Consider the following 25,171-nt stretch of genomic DNA (forward strand, 5'->3'; position numbering starts at 1 on the left):
AAGGAGGTATCATTTGCAGAAAGAAATTCAATCCATTAATGAGTATTTGAAAGATTTCAAGGATTCATGGGCAAGAACAGGATGTACCATCATGTCAGATGGATGGACTGATCAAAGAAATCGTACCATCATAAACTTTCTTGTCTTCTGCCCACGGGAAACCATGTTTTTAAAATCAGTTGATGCATCTGATAAGGTAAAAGATGGCCACTTGTTGTTTCAACTATTGGATCAGGTTGTTGAGGAGGTGGGGGTGGCTAATGTTGTTCAAGTCATCACAGATAATGCCTCTAACTATGTTCTTGCTGGTAAACTGTTAGAGGAAAAACACAAGACCATCTTTTGGACCCCATGTGCTGCACATTGCATAGACCTCATGCTTGAGGATATTGGAAAAATAGATTGGGTCAAAAACACTGTAGATCATGCCAAAAGCATAACAAAATTTATCTACAATCATTCATTGATTTTGAGCCTCATGAGGAAACACACTGGGGGCAAGGATATTATTAGGCCTGCCATCACTAGATTTGCTACTCATTTTTTGACATTGCAATCTATGCTTTCCCAACATAGAAACTTGCAAAAGATGTTTTCCAGTGATGAATGGAATCAAAGCAATTGATCTAACAAACCGGAAGGCAAAGAATTGAAAAAGAAAGTCTATGAAGAAACTTTTTCGAGAAACGCAGCAGAGATTGTGAAGCTTGCTGAGCCACTAGTTAAGGTGTTGCGGTGGGTGGATGGGGAAAGGCTGGCTATGGGCTTCATTTATGAGGCGATGGATCAAGCAAATGAGCAAATAAAGACGGCATACAAGGATAGAGTGGCAAAGTATGGGCCCATTTGGGCAATCATTGATGAAAGATGGAACAATCAACTCCATCGCCCTATACATGCAGCGGGTATTTTTTGAACCCACGGTATCATTATAAAGCTAAGGAGTCAGGAGCTTTGAGGGGGGAGGTCAGAGATGGACTGATTGATTGCATTGATCGCATGATCCCATTGGAGTCTGATCAGCTGGAGATACACCGACAGGTCACAACCTTCAGCAATGCCTCGAGTACCTTTGGGAAGAACCTAGCAAAGATTGCAAGAGAAGCAGATGAGCCAGGTAAACAAAAATTTCAATTTTCAAATTCTTAATAGTTTTACTTTTTTTTTAAAGTTTGTTAAATCGTTTATAATTTGAAAGTTGGATATAATTTGTAATTTTGTTGAGCTAACTCATTACACTCCTATGTTTTTTGCAGCACAATGGTGGGAGGCCTTTGGTGGCCATTGTCCTGAATTGCAAAGGTTTGCAATTCGTATTTTGAGTCAAACTTGCAGTGCAACTAGGTGTGAGCACAATTGGTCTGTCTTTGAGAGGATTCACACAAAGAGGAGAAACCGTTTGGATTAAAAAAAGGTTAAATGATCTAGTTTATGTCCAATACAACCTCCAGCTCAGACGAAACCAATTGCTGAACAAAAGCCCTGATTCAGATCCCATTGTGTTGGAAGATATTGATCCAACATCAGATTGGGTAGTGGAGAGTCGTCCAGCAAAGTTTGATTCTAAGGAGGATCTTGATTTAGATTTAGCTATCGAGGCATCAGTTGAACTTGAACATGTTGTTCAGTTGAATGCAGATCCCGATCCACCAGCCTCAGTCTCACAGCCAGCAAGGACTCCAGTTGCAGGTGCTTCCTCTGCTCAGCCACGACAGAAGCGCAGCCGCATATCTACTCTATCTCAGCTTGCATCTGCTGCAGTTGCACAACCTGCTAGTGGTACCACTTCTACAGTTGCAGTTGGAGATGATGATGAGGAGGAGGAGCCATGGGGCCCCCTGTCTGACTCTGATGATGATCCAGAGATTGATTGACATGATCTTGGCTCCTCTGGCAGTAGCTACTAGCCAGTAGTACTAGTACTGGAGTCTGGTCACAGTTTACTTTTGTTGTAGAGGCCATTTCTAGCCTCCTTGGTTATGTGTTTTTTGTTTTGAGTCTTTGATCATGTATGACAGTTGACTATGTATTGCCATTGGACAGTGCACTGGGTGCCATTTTGATATAATGGATTGGTTCATGAGCCTACTTTGATCATATGTTGTCTTCCATCTATATTATAATGCTGTGTGTTTGGAAACATGAATGAAAATCTTTAAAATTATGTTTAAAATCTTTAAAATTATGTTTTTTTATTAAAAAAATAAATATTTAATGTATTTTTTACAACGACTGAGTCATTGAAATCGAGCCGGCCGAGTCGATACCGAGTCGAAGTCGAAGTAGGAGTCGATCCTCGGCCGAGTTGGAGTCGAAGTTTTAAAACATTGCTCAAATGAGGGCTCTAGTTTAGTCCTCTTCTTGATAGAATATGGACATACACTAGGCTACCGAAGATGCGAAGGTGGCTCACCATCGGTCTCACTCCTGTAAATGCCTCCTCGGGAGTCTTGTCCTCCATTGCCTTGTGAGGAATCATATTATGTAGGTACATTGTTGTGTTACAAGCCTCCACCCACAAGAACATAGGCATCCTAATCACGGATCATTGCCTTTGTTACTCCGACTATAACCCTGTTCTTCCTCTCTGCCACAACATTCTACTACGGATATAGCTTGAGTGGGCCTAATGGTTAAGAGCATGTGTTTCTTCCTACAAGGTCACAGATTCAAAACGAGAAGAGGAAGAGTATGTATGCCTTCGTCGACTTAGCAATCAAATCACTGCGCAAAGGTGGGTCCCTTGTCCCGCAAACAAGGGGATCTCATACACCAATGTGGTGTCGGGCTTGGCCATGACCTTAAAATTGGATAATAATTATTATTATTATTTCTTGATTCCTATCTCCTTGCAAAAACCCTTGAACTCATTGCAGTGTTTTCAAGGTAGGATTTGCAGATGGATTTTGTTATTCCAGGAATTCACATTTGAAGTAATTGTCAAGCCAGGCCGACTGAATGTGGGGCCCGATCACCTCTCTCGGCTAGAGTCAAGTGAAAGTGGAGGATCCATTGATGATCAGTTGCCAGACGTCGATTTGTTTCGAGTTGAAGTTGTACCATACTACTTGGAGGATATAGCAACATTTCTAGCTACAGGTAAATGCCCGGAAGAATACACAACAACACAACGAAGACACATGGTTGTCCGTGCTACAAGTTATCAGTTTTTCTAGCTACATGTAAATGCCCAAAGGAATACACAACAACACAACGGAGACACATGGTTGTCTGTGCTACAGATTATCAGTTAATTGCGAGGCAACTGTATAAATTAGGCCTTGATCAAGTATTGTGCAGATGTGTCCTAGACCACGAGAGGCAAGATGTATTGTGGGAGTGTCATTCAAGGGTTGCAAGAGGTCATGTTGGAGGGAAGGCCACCACAAGGAAAGTATTGCAGACGGAGCTCTGGTGGCCCAGAGTTTTCAGAGATGCAAGGCAATATGCCAAAAGGTGTGATGTTTGCGAAAGGGTTGGAAAGCCATCACACCGAGATGAACTGCCTCTGCAACCAATATGAGCGCTACAAGTTTTTGAGAAATGGGCAATTGACTTTATAGGACCTATCAATCTGTTGGTACACCACTCCCACACCGGATATATCATCACCCCATAGAGTACCTTACCAGATGGGCAAGAGCCGCACTAGTTAAAGATTGTACTACAGATACCACTGCCAAATTTATTTTTGAGAATATCATCACCCGATTTGGGTTCCCTCGAAGCCTCACTAGTGATCAAGGGACCCATTTCACTAATGAAACAGTTGCCTCATTACTCCAAAACTTCATGTTACAACACCATAGGAGTAGCCTGTATCACCCTCAGTGGAGGCTTTCAACAAGATCTTAGAGAGGGGACCAACCAAGATATGCTCGGCCAACAAGGACGATTGGGATGAGCGGGTGCCATCTACTCTATGGGCCTATCACATAACTATTAAACGCTTACACAAACATATGTCTTTCCAACTAGTATCTGGACGAAAGGCTATAATACCTACCGAATTAACTATTCCCAACCTTTTCATTGTGCGGGCCACTCATATGATGGAGGAAGAATCACTTCTGAAGCAGTTGGAGGAACTTTGGGAATTGGATGAGGCTAGGTTCATGGCAAATTTCCATCAAATGGTCGAAAAGCAGAGGGAGAAGGCATGGCACGACAAGCATATTAAACAAAAATCATTTACGACCAGAGGACATGTTCTACTATATGATAGCAAATTCTTGAAGTTTCCCGAAAAGTTGCAGATGCATTGGTTGGGACCTTTTATTATTGCAGAAGTGAAGGAATCAAGAGCAGTCAAGCTTGCGCAACTGGATGGTGTCTTACTGCCCGGATGGGTGAGTGATGCACGCCTGAAACCCTTCCAGGAATCAAACAATTCCACTCCAAATTGATGCATCTCCAAAAGGAGGCCATAGGTAGGATTAGGTAGAGGCAATTAGTTCTTTGTCATGTATTAGTTATGTCTGTTAAATTGGTTGGTCATCTATTTCAGTTGAAGTCAGTCTAGAATAAATCTCTTGTCAGGTCTCTTCCAGTTGCAGAGGTATATCCACCCCACCGCAACTGATTGTGGTCGGGGAGTCACATGTGTCAGGGGTCGTATTCGTAATAATTAGGCAACAATACCCAGTGTCAGTTTAAATTTGTGTTAAATCTTTCCCATAATACCCATCATCAACTCCTAAGTGCCTCCCATCACATCGCCATAATTACCCATCAACTACATGCCCCTTTTTAAGTTTTGCATCATCCGAGTCAAGTCCAACTCAACCGTCATTAGTTAACACGATTAAGACCTAGTGGGGAAGTTGTCATAGTAATTAGTTAAGCGGTCTAGTCAGAAATGTCGTGTCGATCTTTTCTACTTGATCTGCATCGCAACGACAAGTTTTTCAGAACTCGGAGCTGAGGAGACAGAATTGCCAAATCTGCAGTTTGTTTCCAATTTCCATTGTCTCAAGCCCAAGTTCAAGCCCCCTATGTTTTGTGTATATCAATGTCGTTCTAAAACAATGACGAAGGTTGTGATCTTTGTCCCAGAGGTCGAATTCGATGAAAGAATCACGAAGAGAGAGCCTCTCTATAGAAAATATGATAAGGCAGTGCTTGTTGACAACGACCTCTCAGACTCCTTTCAATTTCTAGCACTTAAGCGAGAGGTCTACACCGAACCAGTAGTCAAGGCTGATGGAAGTCAATCCATCAAGGTTGTAGAGGACTTCAGGGGAATTCAAAGGTCAACGTTGCTGAACCTGAGGAGTCTTCCTATGTTTGGGACGACGGGAGCCGCCATGCAGTGTACAAAGCTTCTTATTAGCTGGATGCATGGAGGATTGTTATGGCTCAACAAGGAGTATCCAATACATGTGGTTGACCTTCAGAGGCTCACAGGCCTATCTGTTGTTGGGGTCACTATATCCACTACATTTCAAACAATTTCCAACGTGAGGAAGACGGGGAATGATAACTACTATAACAAGTACAATACCCAAAAGAGGGGGGAAGGGTGTGTTAATAGAACCAATCAACACGCCCAATGTCAAATTCGCCTGTTATATTATTGTCGGGAAGCTCATGCGACATTTCTCAAGGAACGAGTGCACATTGGATACTATTTCAGTGGCAGAGAACTGTGTACAGGGCGCACAGTTGAACTGGTGCAGTTTTCTACTTCAAGAGTTGTTTGAGGCTTGCAAGGATGTATATAAGAGAGCCACTCACTTCATTTATGGATATATTGTTGTTACACTAGCCATGTGGAAATGGTGCCCACTAGAGGGTCGGGAATTGGCTCTAATTGTGGAAGACCAACCACTGGCTCTCCGGTATACACCTTGGTGAACCTCGAGGGACCCAAGCAGCAAAGAAATCAACGAGGCCTCCTTTACTGGATGGTACAAGAAGATGTTGGAGCTCGTCAAGGCCACGGAAAGGGTCCCAAAGATGTTATTGGATGATTACTCGTTGGAAATATGGTTCAGCATCAGTCATGGCAATACCTGGATATGGCCGAAATGTGTCCATCCTGACACATTTCAAATGAGGGCCCAAAAGTTCATATTGACTGAAGAAGCTTTCCACACAGAGGTTAGTTCCTAGCTAAGGATCGCCAGAGAAGTTCGAGAGGGGAGGCATATATATTTGTTTGGAGTGACAGTGCCACAGCCACTACTGGGAGAGACATTTGCGCCAAGTGTGTGGTCAAGCATTTCGAAAATTAAACATTGAAAGACAACATCGATTGTTGCATTTATATTCATGAAAAATTGTTTTATTTGTATTGGCTTTGATTTGACCAATCAACCCTACATTTAAGGCATATCATTGCCCATTTCGAATGATATGTTTTGAGCCTCTTGATGACTGGTTCCAATTGTATAAGGCTCCTTGATGCCGCAAACGCACTCTATTCAGGAAACCATGGTGAGCATCGGAGTCTCGATAGATTCGTTCCCCACTTTCTTTGAATTTCAAAGTTCAAGGTTGTATGATTCTGTGATTGGTGCTCCCCTCGTCGCTTCGCTCCCTATAGTGGGCCACCATTCCCAATCAAAACCGAAAATCCCAGAACCTCGACGACTAAAACCTACAAAATCTCCAACCTGGTCCAAGAGAAAGAACACGACCATCTCCACCCAAATTGTTGATCTTACAGATGAAGAACCCCAGTCATATACTACGGCACCCATTCTCGAAGAACATCCACCTTCCACTTCCGTTGCGTCACCCCAATCACATAATCCATCTCCTCGTACAACCTCCACATCTGCCACCATCTCAAACACCTTACCCTCCGGAACACTGCTAGGAACAAAAACGGAAATGGAGGTTGACTCCGTTGTCCAGTGCATTACTGCAGTTACTATCACAGAAGCCGCTCCAATGTCCATGTTATCTTTATTGATTGAGTCGGGTCCACTCACCGTCACGGGACAGATAATTACCCCTCCCCTTTCCGCTGCAATCCATACAGTATCGTTGCCCTTTCATTCCCCTTCTTCAGTACCATCCCACCCCGCTCCCATCCATACCAATCCGCCGACAGTCGAACCCTCACAGCAGGCCACATCACCCTAGCGACATTCTAAGAAGTCTGTCGCCAGTGGACAGTTGTTGCAAAGTCGGTTTCTCGAACCATCAACAATGAGCCATGATGATCTCCAGCGCTGGTCCTCAACCCAAATATTTAATTTTATTCAACTAATTGCACACTGAGCAAAGGTGTTGCACAACGTTCTAGCAACCGAACATGAGCAGCAACAACAGCAGATCCTTACCCTCACCACAAAACGTGATCACCTTCTCCAAGAAAAGAAACATCTCCGAGGTCAGCTTGATTACATAATTGAAAAGTTCCAAGTACTATGACCCTCAATCTCATAAATCGTGCTTAATGCCCCAGAATATTTTTCTGCCTGTACCCTTGTTGAATGTTGTGATCACATTCAAGCAGCATGTGCTGATCTGATCTCAACAAATTGCGAGCTCAAGCAAAACCTTACTGACACCCAAAGGGCACTGTCAGGCCCTACCACCCAGTACACAGCCAAGATATCAAGCAAAAACTAGCAAATGCAACATACCTCAAAAAGTCACTCATCAATGTCGTGGAAGAAGCTCTCACCCTTCTACAGCAAGTTCACGACTGGTCTGGCTCTCTAGCAAAGAAGAACCAGCCTATCTACCCTCTACACACCTGTGTCAATCACCTGCTCAATGAAGCCAGGGGTACCAGGGACAAGTGCTAGCAAAAGGAGATTCTAGCACAGGTGAACGATCTCGAGAACCAAATCCAGCGGATCAAAGATGAATCAGCCAAGACCAAGCAGATACAGCGACTCTCACAAGAACATGGCAAGAAGCACTCAACGCCTACACTCAGTTCAGAAAAGCGGGCATCGAATCTGTTCTTGAGTTGGGTCCTTCGTTTGAAGGGACCAGCCAAGGGGAAGCAACGCAGGAAGGAGCATAGAAGCATCAACAGCACCAAAAGCATCAGCAGCACCAGTAGCATCAACAACTTCGGCAAGAGATTGACTCGAGGACGAGTCAATGAACTGTTGGTCGGGACCTGTTGGCTCCTTTGTTTTGGGGAACTAAAGAACTTAGATGACAAGTTGGAAGGTTGATGACATTTTGTGGAGATAGTTGTTCGGAAGTTGTGAGGGAGACAACCAAAAAGGAGGAAGGAACCCGCTGAGAACTAAAAGTTGCGGAGGAATGGCGAAAGAACACAACCATAGCCAAGCGGAGAAGAATACTAACAGCCGAGCAATAGAAGCAGCTTCTATTGTTAAAAAAATTTACATCTTTTATTGTTAAAAGTTTTTGCAGCTTCCTTGTAGTATCACTTCTGCTATTCAAGGTCAGACGAGCACTTTGGTAAAGTCGGTCTTATAATCCTGGGTTGTTCAGTGGTTCCCATGTCAACTCCAGTCTTTTTCCCTCAATGACTATGTTGATGTTTGAGTGGGGAGTTGTCTCTCGCAGCCTTGGCTCCGCATTGATTAAGTTTGCTCCCCTTTGACGGTTGTGTTCTTCCCATCTAGCAATCAACTCTGGGCAATCCTTTGTTGCATGCGTGTTAACCCTGCACTCAAAGCACCTTGGTATTCTGGGTAGTGGGAAATCTCGAGCAACGTGCCCTTCCTGATCACAATTATAACAACGAATCAGGCCTCTACCTCATATCCTGCCTCCCCTTGTTCCTCCTCCTCCTTGTCCTCGAGGAGCCTCATTGATTCAGTAGGCCAATCGGTCCAACCGATCAGCTAGGGCATCTAGTGCTCTACACTGATCAATATGATGAGTTGGTGAAGCACAGAATTTGCAAAAGGTGTTGTTTGGAACGTTGGAATACTTCTATAGTAGACAGAGACGAGGGAGATGCCCATATCCTCTGCATATCTCACAGTGCTCGGTGTTGAATTCTATTGACTTGGAAAAGCATGAAATTGGTTGCGACTTGTGTATAATCCTTGCGTCCCTATCTATGCAACTTCTGCAGTGGGGATAGATCCAAATGGTCCCACTGGTGTAGGTGTAGTGGTTGGGCCCCGCAACCTTGGGCACTCTGTAGCAAGATGGCCCTCTACCAGACAATTAGTACACCATACATTCGGTCGCGTCGGTCGCGCTGGTTGTAGATCCCTCAGCTTCTCTGTCAAGTTTGCAATTTGATGTTGCAAACCAAATATGGACGGGTCATGTTCCAGGGATCAAACAATTCCACCCAAATTGATGCATCTCCAAAAGGAGGCCATAGGTAGGATTAGGTAGAGGCAATTAGTTCTTTGTCATGTATTAGTTGTGTCTGTTAAATTGGTTGGTCATCTATTTCAGTTGAAGTCAGTCTAGAATAAATCTCTTGTCAGGTCTCTTCCAGTTGCGGAGGTATTTCCACCCCACCACAACTGATTGTGGTCGGGGAGCCACATGTGTCAGGCGTCGTATTCGTAATAATTAGGCAACAATACCCAGTGTCAGTTTAAATTTGTGTTAAATCTTTCCCATAATACCCATCATCAACTCCTAAAAGCCTCCCATCACATCGCCATAATTACCCATCAACTACACGCTCCTTTTTAAGTTTTGCATCATCTGAGTCAAGTCCAGCTCAACCGTCATCAGTTAACACAATTAAGACCTAGTGGAGAAAGTTGTCATAGTAATTAGTTAAGCGGTCTAGTTAGAAACATCGTGTCGATCTTTTCTACTTGATCTGCATCGCAACGATAAGTTTTTCAGAACTCGGAGCTGAGGCGATAGAATTGCCAAATCTGGAGTTTGTTTCCAATTTCCATTGTCTCAAGCCCAAGTTCAAGCCCCTTATGTTTTGTGTATATCAATGTTGTTCTAAAACAATGACGAAGGTTGTGATATTTGTCCCAAAGGTCGGATTCGATGAAAGAATCGCGAAGAGAGAGCCTCTCTATAGAAAATATGATAAGGCAGTGCTTGTTGACAACAACCTCTCAGACTCCTTTCAATTTCTAGCACTTAACCAGTAGTCAAGGTTGATGGAAGTCAATCCATCAAGGTTGCAGAGGACTTCAAGGGAATTCAAAGGTCAACGTTGCTGAACCTAAGGAGTCTTCCTATGTTTGGGACGACGGGAGCCGCCATGCAGTGTACAAAGCTTCTTATTAGCTGGATGCATGGAGGATTGTTATGGCTCAACAAGGAGTATCCAATACATGTGGTTGACCTTCAGAGGCTCACAGGCCTATCTGTTGTTGGGGTCACTATATCCACTACATTTCAAACAATTTCCAACGCGAGGAAGACGGGGAATGATAACTACTATAACAAGTACAATACCCAGAGAGGGGGCAAGGGTGTGTTAATAGAACCAATCAACACGCCTAATGTCAAATTCGGATGTTATATTATTGTCGGGAAGCTCATGCGACATTTCTCAAGGAACGATTGCACAATGGATACTATTTCAGTGGCGGAGAACTGTGTACAAGGCGCACAGTTGAACTGGTGCAGTTTTCTACTTCAAGAGTTGTTTGAGGCTTGCAAGGATGTATAAAGGGAGCCACTCACTTCATTTATGGATATATTGTTGTTACACTAGCCATGTGGAAATGGTGCCCACTAGAGGGTCAGTAATTGGCTCTCATTGTGGAAGACCAACCACTCGCCCTCCGGAATACACCTTGGTGAACCTCGGGGGACACAAGCAACAAAGAAATCAACGAGGCCTCCTTTACTGGATGGTACAAGAAGATGTTGGAGCTCGTCAAGGCCATGGAAAGGGTCCCAAAGATGTTATTGGATGATTACTCGTTGGAAATATGGTTCGGCATCAGTCATGGCAATACCTGGATACGGCCGAAATGTGTCCATCCTGACACATTTCAAATGAGGGCCCAAAAGTTCATATTGACTGAAGAAGCTTTCCACACGGAGGTCAATTCCTAGCCAAGGATCGTCGGAGAAGTTCGAGAGGGGAAGCATATATATTTGTTTGGTGTGACAGTGCCACAGCCACTACTGGGAGAGACATTTGCGCCAAGTGTGTGGTCAAGCAGCTCGAAAATTAAACATTTAAAGACAACATCGATTGTTGCATTTATATTCATGAAAAATTGTTTTATTTGTATTGGCTTTGATTTGACCAATCAACCCTACATTTAAGGCATATCATTGTCCATTTCAAATGATATGTTTTGAGCCTCTTGATGACTGGTTCCAATTGTATAAGGCTCCTTGATGTTGCAAACGCACTCTATTAAGGAAACCAAGGTGAGCATCGGAGTCTCAATAGATCCGTTCCCCACTTTCTTTGAATTTCAAAGTTCAAGGTTGTATGATTTTGTGATTGGTGCTCCCCTCGTCGCTTCGCTCCCTATAGTGGGCCACCATTTCCAGTCAAAACCGGAAATCCCTGAACCCCGACGACTGAAACCTACAAAATCTCCAACCTAGTCCAAGAGAAAGAACACGACCACCTCCACCCAAATTGTTGATCTTACAGATGAAGAACCTCAGTCATATACTGCGGCACCCATTCTCGAAGAACATCCACCTTCCACTTCCATTGCATCACCCCGATCACACAATCCATCACCTCGTACAACCTCCACATCTGCCACCATCTCAGACACCTTACCCTCCGGAACACTGCTAGGAACAAAAACAGAAATGGAGGTCGACTCCGTTGTCCAGTCCATTACTGCAGTTACTATCACAGAAGTCGCTCCAATGTCCATGTTATCTTTATTGTTTGAGTTGGGTCCACTCACCGTCACGGGACAGATAATTACCCCTCCCCTTTCCGTTCCAATCCATACAGTATCGTTGCCCTTTCATTCCCCTTCCTCAGTACCATCCCACCCCGCCCCATCCATACCAATCCGCCGACAGTCAAACCCTCGCAGCAGGCCACATCACCCTAGGGGCATTCTAAGAAGTCTGTCGCTAGTGGACAGTCGTTGCAAAGTCGGTTTCTTGAACCATCAACAATGAGCCACGATGATCTCCAGCACTGGTCCTCAACCCAACTATTTAATTTTATTCGAACTAGTTGCACGCCGAGCAGAGGTGTTGCACAACGTTCTAGCAACCGAACATGAGCAACAACAACAGCAGATCCTTACCCTCACCACAGAACGTGATCACCTGCTCCAAGAAAATCAACATCTCCAGAGTTAGCTTGATTACATAATTGAAAAGTTCCAAGTACTATGACCCTCAATCTCAGAAATAGTGCTTAATGCCCCAAAATATTTTTCTGCCTGTACCCTTGTCGAATGTTGTGATCACATTCAAGCAGCATGTGCTGATCTGATCTCAACAAATTGCGAGCTCAAGCAAAACCTTGTTGACACCCAAAGGGCACTGTCAGGCCCTACCACCCAGTACCCAGCCGAGATCAAGCAGAAACTAGCAAATGCAGCAGACCTCAAAGATTCACTCATCAATGTCGTGGAAGAAGCTCTCACCCTTCTACAACAAGTTCATGACTGGTCTGGCTGTCTAGCAAAGAAGAACCAGCCTTTCTACCCTCTACACACCTGTGTCAATCACCTGCTCAATGAAGCTAGGGGTACCAGGGACAAGTGCCAGCAAAAGGAGATTCTAGCACAGGTGAAGGATCTCGAGAACCAAATCCAGCGGATCAAAGATTAATCAGCCAAGACCAAGCAGATACAACGACTCTCACAAGCACATGGCAAGAAGCACTCAACGCCTACACTCAATTCAAAAAGGCGGCCATCGAATCTGTTCTTGAGTTGGGTCCTTCGTTTGAAGGGACCAGCCAAGGGGAAGCAATGCAGGAAGGAGCATAGAAGCATCAACAGCACCAAAAGCATCAGTAGCACCAGTAGCATCAACAACTTCGGCAAGAGATTGACTCGAGGACGAGTCAATGAACTGTGGTCGGGACCTGTTGGCTCCTTTGTTTTGGGGAACTAAAGAACTTAGATGACAAGTTGGAAGGTTGATGACATTTTGCGGAGATAATTGTTCAGAAGTTGTGAGGGAGACAACCAGAAAGGAGGAAGGAACCCGCTGAGAACTAATAGTTGCAGAGGAATCGCGGAAGAACACAACCATAGCCAAGCGGAGAAGAATACTAACAGCCGAGAAATAGAAGCAGTTTCTATTGTTAAAAAAACTTACATCTTTTATTGTTAAAAGTTTTTGCAGCTTCCTTGTAGTATCGCTTCTGCTATTCAGGGTCAAATGAGCACTTTGGTGAAGTCGGTCTTATAATCCTGGGTTGTTCAGTGGCTCCCATGTCAACTCCAGTCTTTTTCCCTCAATGACTATGTTGATGTTTGAGAGGGGAGTTGTCTCTCGCAGCCTTGGTTCCGCATTGATTAAGTTTGCTCCCCTTTGGCGGTTGCGTTCTTCCCATCTAGCAATCAACTCTGGGCAGTCCTTTGTTGCATGCATGTTAACCCTGCACTCAAAGCACCTTGGTATTCTGGGTAGTGGGAAATCTCGAGCAACGTGCCCTTCCTGATCACAATTATAACAACGAATCAGGCCTCTACCTCATATCCTGCCTCCCCTTGTTCCTCCTCCTCCTTGTCCTCGAGGAGCCTCATTGATTCGGTAGGCCAATCGGTCCAACCAATCAGGTAGGGCATCTAGTGCTCTACACTAATCAATATGATGAGTTGGTGAAGCACAGAATTTGCAAAAGGTTTTGTTTGGAACGTTGGAATACTTCTATAGTAGACAAAGACGAGGGAGATGCCCATATCCTCTGCATATCTCACAGTACTCGGTGTTGAATTCTATTGACTTGGAAACACATGAAATTGGTTGCGACTTGTGTATAATCCTTGCGTCCCTATCTATGCAACTTCTGCAGTGGGGGTAGATCCAAATGGTCCCACTGGTGTAGGTGTAGTGGTTGGGCCCCGCAACCTTGGGCACTCTGTAGCAAGATGGCCCTCTACCAGACAATTAGTACACGATACATTCAGTCGCGCTGGTTGTAGATCCCTCAGCTTCTCTGTCAAGTTTGCAATTTGATGTTGCAGACCAAATATGGACGGGTCATGAGGTGTTGCACCCCCCCCCCCCGATACTCATGTGGATATCCTGCCATAGCCTCAATCTGAGTCACCTGCTCCAAAGCGTCTTGCAGCGTATCAATTTTCTGTTGAGTCAACAGTGTGCAGGTAAGTGGCAATAATGATGTAATGAACCAATGCCATTGATGATTTGGGTCTATCGAATAGCTCAGCTTGCCAATCGCATCCTTGAATCTTTGCATTAGCTGCCAAGCAGTTTCTCCTTCCCGCTGCTTGATTTCCCATAGTTCAAACAACCCCTGCTGGTTGGTCTGAGGAAGCTCAAATTCCTGCACAAATTCCCACTTGACATCATCTACCGTTGGATTTTGGTGCAATTCCAGCCACTTAATGAACAATCTGAACGCTCTTTCTTTGAAAGTGGTTTGGAATTCAATTAACTTTACAGCATCAGGTGTCTGGCAGGCCCTCCAAATGGCTTCGCACAGATACCAATGCTACTCTACATCATCGTTCCCTTTACTAGAGAACTTGGGATATTTGGTGAACGATCCCACCACATTTGACTGAACTTGTGAGAGGAGTATAAATCCTTGCAACCCAAGCTGCAATGATCCTTGTAAGTTAGCACTACTATTACTAGTTCTACTACTACCAGCACCAGCTTTGTAGGTAGCATGCACACTGTGAACTCTTATGACTTTGATTGACTTAAACAAAAATTTATCAGGGTTATGATAGAGTACCAAGGGAAGGTTGGGGAATCTACCTACCTGAGCTATGGGGAGGCGAGTCATTGCTTACAGTGGATGCATCATTTTCTGCAAATAATCTCCTCATGGCAAAGTGCATATCATCATCCAAGCCTTCCTTGGAGCCTGTGTATCCCATTCCATCCAACGTTTCCATTTCCACTGGCGGCGATGGCTTCCTGTCACCCTCCTGACCCACACAGTCGTTACGGCCATCTTTGCTCTTCTCGATGAACCAACTTCCGCTCTTTCTTCCTCTTTTAAACCTCCTAACACCGCTCCTGCTTGGTGTAAACTCTTCTGTCGTCTATTAATTTCCAGTAGAGCACTCTCCCGCCATTTCTCAATTATCCGCGCCCTTAGATCCCCAGCCTTTCAAAAGTCATCTACGTCCATTTCTTCAATATTCTCATAGTTCCCCGCTTAGTAGCACCCCTCCCTTTAAGTCCTTCCCCCAGTACTCAGCGGTTAAGCTACCATGTTCGGGTTTTGAAACACCAACAAGTTCTCCTCCACCATTAGAGCCTTAACCCACAACGGGATTTTCCTTAGCAGTCTTCCTCTCAATCCTAACCTGAACATGGCCTCAGCGTTCGAAAAGGATTGATGACTCTCTACAGCAAACTCAATAATGTATCCCTATAGCGTGGTCTGCACCCAGAAATCCACAGCTCGCGTCAGATCTGTGTCAAGTCGATGTAGCTTGACAAAATCCGCTCGAGTCTAGGTATGGCAAGATCGGTTTTGTTTGCTTGTCTTTCCTTTTACTTGCACTCTCCGCAACTAGTTGTAGAGCTCCTCTAGGAATTTGCACCAGAAAATCTCGTATTGATTGCTAGTTAGTTCCGCGTATAGGATCTCTTCCTTCAACTTCTCCACACCTTGTCGATGGAGTTGAGCTTGTTGAGAGACGAACCATTCCACTTGTTCGTGCCACCAGTCTTACAGCTCCTTCTTAAAGATCCTCGATACCATATTCCAAACCCCTTTTTGAAATTTCAGGTCCCGGCAACAGACCATTTGTGGGCGCAAAAATATTAACAGGGTTGAGACCCCAGGTCCGGGCACAAGGACCAGCAAAGCTCCGCTATAGTCTAGCATAACGCCAGCATTTTCACAAGTCTCACCCGAGGCGTGTCGTGACCCTGGTCAAATGGGGGGTGGGAGTCCAATATCGGGCTAGAGTCACATGAGGGATGCAGGAGTCAAAGAGCCCCGAACTATATCAATTAGACATCTAATCGCAACAGATCATGAACATACAGAGGATAAATACAATACAGACATGATCATATTAAAAATTTTAAGAAACCATGTAACCATCCATACACTATACAAATATCCCAACAAACTCCCTTTTCTATTAATCCATGCAGCAGTATAGTATTACATCCGGCTCGAGAGCCTCTTATCAACATCACAAAACTACCATGAGAGATCAATACATAACCACATTAACCAAGACAACAGACACAGTGCGGCTCGAACAGCTCCGCAACAGCATTTCAGTACTCTCCTCCTCTTTTTCTTGTTCCGCTCGTCCTTCTTTATATTTCTGCACCTGCTTGGACTGCCAGTTCTCTCTTGGAGGCTCTGCCTTCTTCCTCGTTCGGCTGCTTCTATTGCTTGGTTGTCAGTATTCTTCTCCCCTCGGCTGTGGCTGCCTACTTCCGCCGTTCCTCCGCAACTGTTAGTTCTCAGCGGGTTCCTTCCTCCTTTCCAGTTGTCTCCCTCACAGCTTTCCAACGGCTATCTCCGCAAAATGTCATCAGCCTTCCAGCTTGTCATCTAAGTTCTTTAGTTCCCCAAAACGAAGGACCCAACACAATCCTTGGGGATACATAGGATATTAACCAACTTCTCCCCACTTTGAGACAATTCCTCTCCATAACTGTACTGTTCCTTGCTGGACAAATAACAGAACAAAATTAACTACAAATAAGAAAAGCTCATAAGAGTTTAAGCTCATCAAATCCAGCAAAGGCAAGCTACAGTTAACATATGCACACATCTGAACTAGCCTTCAAAAACAGGTTGGTCACTACAACACAGTCTTCCATTCAAAAGAGAGCTTGGGTCAAAAATAGGTGAAGCTGGGGCCTGTAAGATTTTGAATTGCATAATAACATAAACACTAAGAACATGAAAACATAGGCAAAGGCAGCTAAATTGAATCATTCCCCTGTAATTTTTTTAATACAAGAGCAAATTAAAATCTGTACATTACTAACAAATGTCATGTATTACAAATAGCGATCAGCTATTTTATATATATATATATATATATATATATAAAGGCTTCAAATACAGGGTGGTCACTACACTAGAGTCTCCCATTCAAAAGAGAGCTGGGGTCAAAAATAAGTGAAGATGGGAACTTTTAGATTTTGAATTATGTCATAAAATAAACACTAAGAACACAAAAATATAGGCACAAACCAGCTAAATTGAATCACTCCTGTAATATTTTAATACAAAAGCAAATTAAAATCTGTACAGTACTTACAAATGTCATGTAATATATATATATATAAAGGCTTCAAATACAGGGTGGTCACTACACTACAGTCTCCCATTCAAAAGAGAGCTAGGGTCAAAAATAAGTGAAGATGGGGCCTTTTAGATTTTGAATTACATCATAAAATAAACACTAAGAACACAAAAATATAGGCACAAACCACCTAAATTGAATCATTCTCCTGTAATTTTTTAATACCAAAGCAAATTAAAATCTGTACAGTAATTACAAATGTCATGTAATATATATATATAACACTATACTCTAATTAGGCTCATTAATCCAGCAAAGACAAGCTACAATTAACTTATACAGACCTATAATCCAGGCTTCAAAAACAGGCTGATCATTACAGCACAGGCCCCCATGGAAAAGAGAACTTGGATCAAAACTAAGTCAGGATGGGGCCTGTTGGATTTTGAATTTACATCGTAAAATAACCACTAATAAAACAAAAAATAAACAAAGGTGGATAAATCGAATTATTGTCCTGTATTTTATAAATAAAAACTCACACCAAATTATGTACAGTATTTACAAATGTCATTTAATACTTCTAAATAGCCATCAGCACTACTATACATATATATATATGCCCGCCAAAATTAGGTGCAAAGTACTCTTACTGTTGTTCCTCTATCCATATGGTTAACTCTTTTGACCCAAGTCAATTTGAGATTCTAATCTTTGACAATCAGGTCATGGGTTCAGATATCTGTCAGGATTGCAAATGGAAACCACTGCTGTCAAATAAGCTTGGAACAATAAAATCTGTCCTGTATTTCTCCACGTTATCTCTTGCCTTTATTCTCTCATGTTCACTCCTCCCACATTTACACAATACTGTCACATCTAATCTCAAGAATTGCATTAGGTGTGGATCTTGTCACATCTAATATATATATATACCCACTATAATTAGGCTCATTAATCCAGCAAAGACAAGCTACAGTTAACTTATACAGACCTCTAATCAAGGCTTCAAAAACAGGCTGGTCACTACAGCACAGGCCCCCATGGAAAAGAGAACTTGGATCAAAAATAAGTCAGGATGGGGCCAGTTAGATTTTAAATTTACATCATAAAATAACCACTAAAAACACAAAAAATAAACAAAGGTGGATAAATCGAATTATTGTCCTGTATTTTTTAAATACAAAACTCACACCAAATTATGTACAGTATTTACAAATGCCATCTAATACTTCTAAATAGCCATCAGCACTTGAAATATATATATATATATATAGATATCAGTGTGCGTGTGTGTGTGTGTGCCCACCAAAATTAGGTGCACAGTACTCTTACTGTTATTCCTCTACCCATATGGTTAACGATTTTGACCTAAGTCAATTTGAGATTCTAATCTTTGACAAACAGATCATGGGTTCAGATATATATCAGGATTGCAAATGGAAACCACTGCTGTCAAATAAGATTGGAACAATAAAAACTGTCCTGTATTTCTCCACGTTATCTCTTGCCTTTATTCTATCATGTTCATTCCTCCCACATTTCCACAATACTGTCACATTTAATCTCAAGAATTGCATAAGGTGTGGATCTTGTCACATCTATATATATATATATATATCCCCACTAAACTCTAATTAGGCTCATTAATCCAGCAAAGACAAGCTACAGTTAACTTATCCAGACCTCTAATCCAGGCTTCAAAAACAGGCTGGTCACTACAGCACAGGCCCCCTGGAAAAGAGAACTTGGATCAAAAATAAGTAAGGATGGGGCCTGTTAGACTTTGAATTTACATCACAAAATAACCACTAATAAGACAAAAAATAAACAAAGGTGGATAAATCGAATTATTGTCCTGTATTTTATAAATACAAAACTCACACCAAATTATGTACAGTATTTACAAATGCCATCTAATACTTCTAAATAGCCATCAGCACTAATCTATATATATATATATATGCCCACCAAAATTAGGTGCAAAGTACTTTTATTGTTATTCCTCTATCCATATGGTTAACTCTTTTGAGCCAAGTCAATTTGAAATTCTAATCTTTGACAATCAGGTCATGGGTTCAGATATCTGTCAGGATTGCAAATGGAAACCCCTGCTGTCAAATAAGCTTGGAACAACAAAATCTGTCCTGTATTTCTCCGCATTATCTCTTGCCTTTATTCTCTCATGCTCATTCCTCCCACATTTCCACAATACTGTCACATATAATCTCAAGAATTGCATAAGGTGTGGATCTTTAACCATGTCCAATCTATCAAATATCTAAGACATTCTTCATATTATGTCCGTGTATCAGTTTCTAAAATTATGATTGTTATTCATGAGAATCAAATAGTAGATTATGCCCATGTATCATTTTCTAAAGTTATGATTTAATGTTATTCATGAGAGTCAAACAGTTGGCCATAAGTTTCGTCCATTTTGCATGAGGAGAACTAATTAATAGAAACTTTGAGAAAACTTCATTGTAAGGTTGACTAAAAGAAGCAGTGCCTGAACTGAAACCTCGAGTGATCGCGGAAGCAATAATGGCTTTATCATGCAAGCTAAAATGGTTTAAACTGATCACCTCTTTCCTTGACCAACTTGTATGTCGATAGGGAATAGCTTGCACAGCTTTATACAGGCAGACACCATGGCTGGATAAGATTGGCTATCTCAAAATAATCGTTGGAACAAGCTCTTTTTTCTTCAGCAAACTGTCACTCTAGAAAATTACAAAAATTCTTCTATTTTCTACTGCCATCTGCAATAAAATGGTCCAGCCATCAGAACATTTAGAAAAACATGAACATTTAAGCCAGCTAGAAATCACTAATGAGGAAATAAATGTAGGTGAGATAACACAGAAATTATTAGAGCCTTAATCATCAAAGCCGACAAGCAGTTAGATAAAAACCATATTTGAATGTAAATCCAAATTTAAAAATATTCTTAATTAATTGTAGTACTAATCATCAAACAAAAACACATAATTACAATATGCATAACAGGTTCAGAAAAAGGGTCCTTCCTTTGGGAATACAGATCAGAGTATGTTCATTGGAGAGTCAAACTGTTCCATTTACAAAACAACATATTTTTTATCAATTCTATTATTTCACTTTCCGCTTGTTCTAAAGTAATTTACAAGTGTTTCATCTTCTTCGTTGAAAAATGAACTAGACACTGTTTGGGCATTACAGTGACAAAAATCTGACCTTGCAATTTGGTGGGTCAGAAAAAAGAGAATACACGTAAAACAATTTGAGGAACTTGCTTTCCTATATACCAAAGCCTACATTTTAGTAATCTTGAGAAAAAGCTACACAAATGAGCATAAAATTTCAGAGTACCGCCAATCTAAACTCCATCCTTTTAAACATCTATGCTATCCAAGACAGTTTTAAAAGAGCATTTAGATTCTCATAGGCAATCTGCTAATCCCATAAGTCATCTCAAATGCCTTACCTAAATCAATTCACACCTCCTGTCTTTGTGCTCCATATGGTCATTAACCTCCAAAGTCCTGATACAACTTTGATTCTGAAATCGTCCACAAACTAACCAAACACCCTTGTCCATGGACCCAGTAAAGCCAAACAAGCCCCAAAAGTCTACCAGAGCTTGCTCAGCAAAGAAAAACACCCATGCCTCAAAAACAGACTAGAGGAGATATTTAGCAGCTCCAAATCAATCCCAAGTCCTTATGCAGAACATTCTTATACCAGAAAACTACTTGCATCATAACCAGTCCCTGCACATGAATTACTCATGTGTTGGCTGGTAATTTGGCTAGGGTGAATGTGTTCAACATTGTCCACTTGTCTCAATGAACAAGTGCAGACTCGACATAACTTTGTGGACTCTTTTGAGAAAATTTGTTGTTTTGAGTTTACCATCAAGCTGAATAACAAACCAATCACCAAAGTAAGCACAGCTAAATCCAAATTTGTAGCTACTACCTAACATTGATCAACAGGAGCCATTCTTTCAAACATGCAGCATAAAAACAAAATGCTCAAGAAAAGGAAACATGTGTTGTTAAAAAGCAAACAGACATTCAACTTCCTAACTCCAAGTCCTTGCAGACCAACCATATGAAGTCTAAACCTTTCCGAATCAGTAGTAAAAGTGGATTGTGCAATGCAAGATGCAATTCGCAAGCAAAAGGATCATATCTTAGATGACTGCAGAAAAAACAAATATTTAAACAACAAATAATTAAATTTTTGAATTAAACACAATTGAATGAAAAAAGCTAAAAAAAATCATAGCTACTGCCTAAAATTCATGGACACAACCCATTCATTCAAATATGCAGCATGAAAAACAAAATTGTAGCTACCGACTAAAATTCATGAACAGAACCCATTCATTCAAACTTGCCGCACAAAAACAAAATTCTCAAGAAAAGGGAAATTTTGTTGTTAAAACCAAAGAAACATTCACCTTCCTAAGATGACCCGGCCGTATGAACATTGCAATACCAGTAGTAAAAGTGGCTTTTGCGATGCAAGATGTGACTTGCAATCGAAAGGATCATTTGTTTGAAAAGCTTTCTTTCGATATGTTTACAAAATTTGGCTCTGGCGATTAGGCTTTTCGTTTTGCACTTGGGGTTTCCTATATTTTTTCTTGGCCGCCCTCATTGCATGGGGAGGCACCATTAATGTAAGACTCTCGCTTGGAAATCACCCCAAATATCACTGTGTTTTCTGAGTTTTGATGAGTTTATCAGTGAAGATTTTCGTCAAACAGATTAGTAGTATACTGCTATAGATGTCTTTTGATGTTTGGGTTTAAATGTATATGAACAGTGAACAACAAGTACCCAAATAATACCCCAACAGCTGACAAATAAAAAAAAAGGGCTTTCCAAACACACTTTTAACAACAGATTGGCGCTAGTATCGAATCAGTAATTTGACAAATAACATAAGAGGCGTGATCATTCATTGACTGAACCATTGAAAGATTACACAGAACAAGGAAAAGAGGAACCTGGTTTCATTTAGCAGTCCATGAATAAAACCTATACAGGCCTCACGTTACTGCACTTCAGCAACCACAACTTCAGTAATACGCTGACCAGGAGGTATACATATATGTGTAGCCAATAATAATAAATCTTCACACTCAGCCAGCAATAAAAGACACGCTGAATACACTGTATAAGAGGGCTGATAAACACAGCAGATAATAGGCCTGTTAAGGCAGTGTATATATGTCCTTTTTCTGAAGTGAACACGTCCAGATACGCAGAGATAACTCGTCCTACAGAGGAGTACCCGCGAGCAAATTTATATGGATAAACTCGGCCCAGAACAACAAAATGACTTGGGGTCCCACCCACGAAATAACTCAGATGAACTCAACCCCTCTACTTGATTATCTTGACCCCTCTTCAGCATAGAAGAACTCGACCAGCAATAAACTCCAGTCACAGTCACCAATGAAAGCCAGAGTAATTACAGAACAGAGATAAGATCTCAGTATTGGCCCGCGGAATTTGACGGGATATACGGCATTTTTAACGTATTTGACGTTTAAATATTTATATAACCCGCTCTTGTGATATGCGTTTAGAAGCAGTATTTTTGACCACTTATTTCGAAAACGTGATTAAATATTTTATTATCATTCTTTGCCCGCGGAATTTGACGGCCAAAATCCCTGTCGTTTGGCATTTTAATCGTATTTGACACTTAAATATTTTATATATCTGCCTCTTGTGATGTGTCTAGAAGTTTAGAAAACATATTTTTGACCACTTATTTTTTTCGAAGAGGTATTCCATTTCTCTCCAACTCCTACGCTGTCATTTGCTAAATCGAGTTTAGTTTCAGGAACGAAAAAGCGTAATTATATTATATAAAGTATATAATGAACAGATAATACATGGACAGATAGAACTTCATTGGGGCAAAAACGGAAGCATGAACAATCCTTTGCAGAAATATCTGAAAAGAGGTGGGAAGCATAATCCCAAACAAAAAAGTTTAGATGTTCATCCAGATAGACAGCCTTTTGAGCTGTAATAAAGTTTACAAAAAGAAAACAAAATTTGGAAAATAAGATCCTCTATGGAGAACCAGGGTTGTTCAGAATTTCCAAATTATATTTCGACCATACATAAATTGAATTTAGTTATATTAATGGATTATTTGTGCATTGAAATGAATTATATGCTAAAACCATGTATTAAAATTAGTTTCATAACTCTAATGTCAATAAATTTCGTGGATTAAAATTAATTATATTAATCTAATATGAATTAATAATACAAATCAATTTATCTCAGCAAATGTATTTAAATGAATAAAGAGTATAAGTATAATTTCGAATAGAAATGTAAGGTAATTTCAATGAATGACGTACAATTATAATATAATATCTATGAAGATTTGGGAAAATGGAAGTTTATATAAGTACATATAGAGAGTGGAAACCAAAATTAGAAGAAGAAAAAAAGTAAAATCAAAACAAGGAATTAGAAAGAAAATGGAAATATAATTAATTATACATAGTCAAAATCTATAATAATATCTTATATTTTTTAAGATTATAAATAAATATTTAGGAATATTATTTTATAACTTTAAAAAACATGTTTTACAACTCATGTTCAATAATAAAAAAAATTGTCATTTGATAACCAAAATAAACCATGAACAACAATTTGACTATTAAATTCCATCCTTCATGGAGATATTAATTTGATTTATGAAAAAGACAATATCTATCCACCATATATAGCTTTTCCTCATAAAATTAAAGAATTTTACATTCAATAAAATGTAAACCCACATAAATGTATTTTCAATTGATTTCTCAAAATTTTAGGGTGAAAAAAAGTTTATTACAATTATCATAAGCTTGTTTTCAAATCAATATTAATATTTATTTCCAAAAAAATTATTATATATATTTAATATTTTATAAATTACAATTTTGAAATAATATAAATATAAAAATTACAATAATTTGTTTTTTCAAAGTGAAAAAAGCATAATTATATTATATAAGATATATAATGAACAGATAGTACATTGACAGGAAGTTCTTCATAAGGGCTATTTGTAGCTGGAGCAATCTGTGCCAGAAATATCTAGATGTGATGGGAAGCATAATCCCAGCAAAAGGATAAGATTTCCAAGAAGATAGACAGCCTATTGCGCTGTCAAAAAGTTGCAAATAAAAGATTTTACATAGCTCATAAAGGAGAAAATAGGAGAATAAGATTCTCTGAGGAGAAGCAGCACTATTCAGAAATTTCAATTTATACTTCGACCATACATAAACAAAATATTCAGTAGGGAGAAGAGAGGCAAAAGGAACAAAATGACAGTGCATACCTGGATTCAACAAGATTTGAAATTAAGTACCTGGGAAGGAAAATTCCTGGATAGAGAAAATTTCCTCGTCAGATTTTACCTTCATGTTCCAGATACCTGATTCCGATAGAAGACCCTCCTTTGATAAGATGTCTGCTTGCTGGTTCTGTGATCTGTAAATGTGCTGGATGGAGCATCCTTCCATCCTTCTCCAAAGGAATATGATTCTGTCCATCCAGCCTACAAGGTGAGGATTGCTAATATGGTTCTTTCCTGATACATAATCAACCATGACTTTGGAATCTCTGAAAATTGAAACGGACTAAATGTTAAAGAAAAGCCAAAAAGTTAGAAGGCCCGCGAGAGCCATCGCCTCAGCTCTGCAATTAGAACCCTTTCCCCCATTCCAGGAAATGAGATATTGTACATTTTCATTCATGATGATGTGTACCCCGCAACCACAAGAGCCATTTTGTGCAGCACTATCGAAATACGCTCTTGGGAGCATTGTCTGATCATGTGCATGCTCCTTATGATTAAACTTTTTTTGCTTGTGTCTCTTTTCTGGTAAGGAGTCA

General features: G+C 40.9%; 1 protein-coding gene across 2 annotated transcripts in view; it reads right to left on the bottom strand.

Annotated features, from left to right (window-relative positions):
- The window catches only part of LOC149254047 (4-hydroxy-tetrahydrodipicolinate synthase, chloroplastic-like), a 90,654-nt gene extending 67,814 nt beyond the window's left edge, over positions 1-22,840 (bottom strand). Inside the window, exons 1-2 of one of the 2 annotated variants that reach the window (XM_089460061.1) lie at positions 22,261-22,840; positions 19,847-20,023 (exon numbers count right to left, since the gene is read on the bottom strand). In XM_089460061.1, the coding sequence (XP_089316187.1) occupies positions 19,847-19,914 (68 nt within the window). In that variant the 5' untranslated portion in view covers positions 19,915-20,023; positions 22,261-22,840. Of the gene's footprint in view, positions 1-19,846; positions 20,024-22,260 lie in introns of those variants that run through there. The other variant, XM_089460062.1, reaches the window with a different exon arrangement.
- Positions 22,841-25,171: the final 2,331 nt, after the last annotated feature.

This window comes from Pinus tabuliformis, chromosome 7 (assembly GCF_031772625.1).
Source record: "Pinus tabuliformis cultivar Carrire ecotype Pingquan chromosome 7, CPIR1, whole genome shotgun sequence".
Lineage (NCBI taxonomy): Eukaryota > Viridiplantae > Streptophyta > Pinopsida > Pinales > Pinaceae > Pinus > Pinus tabuliformis.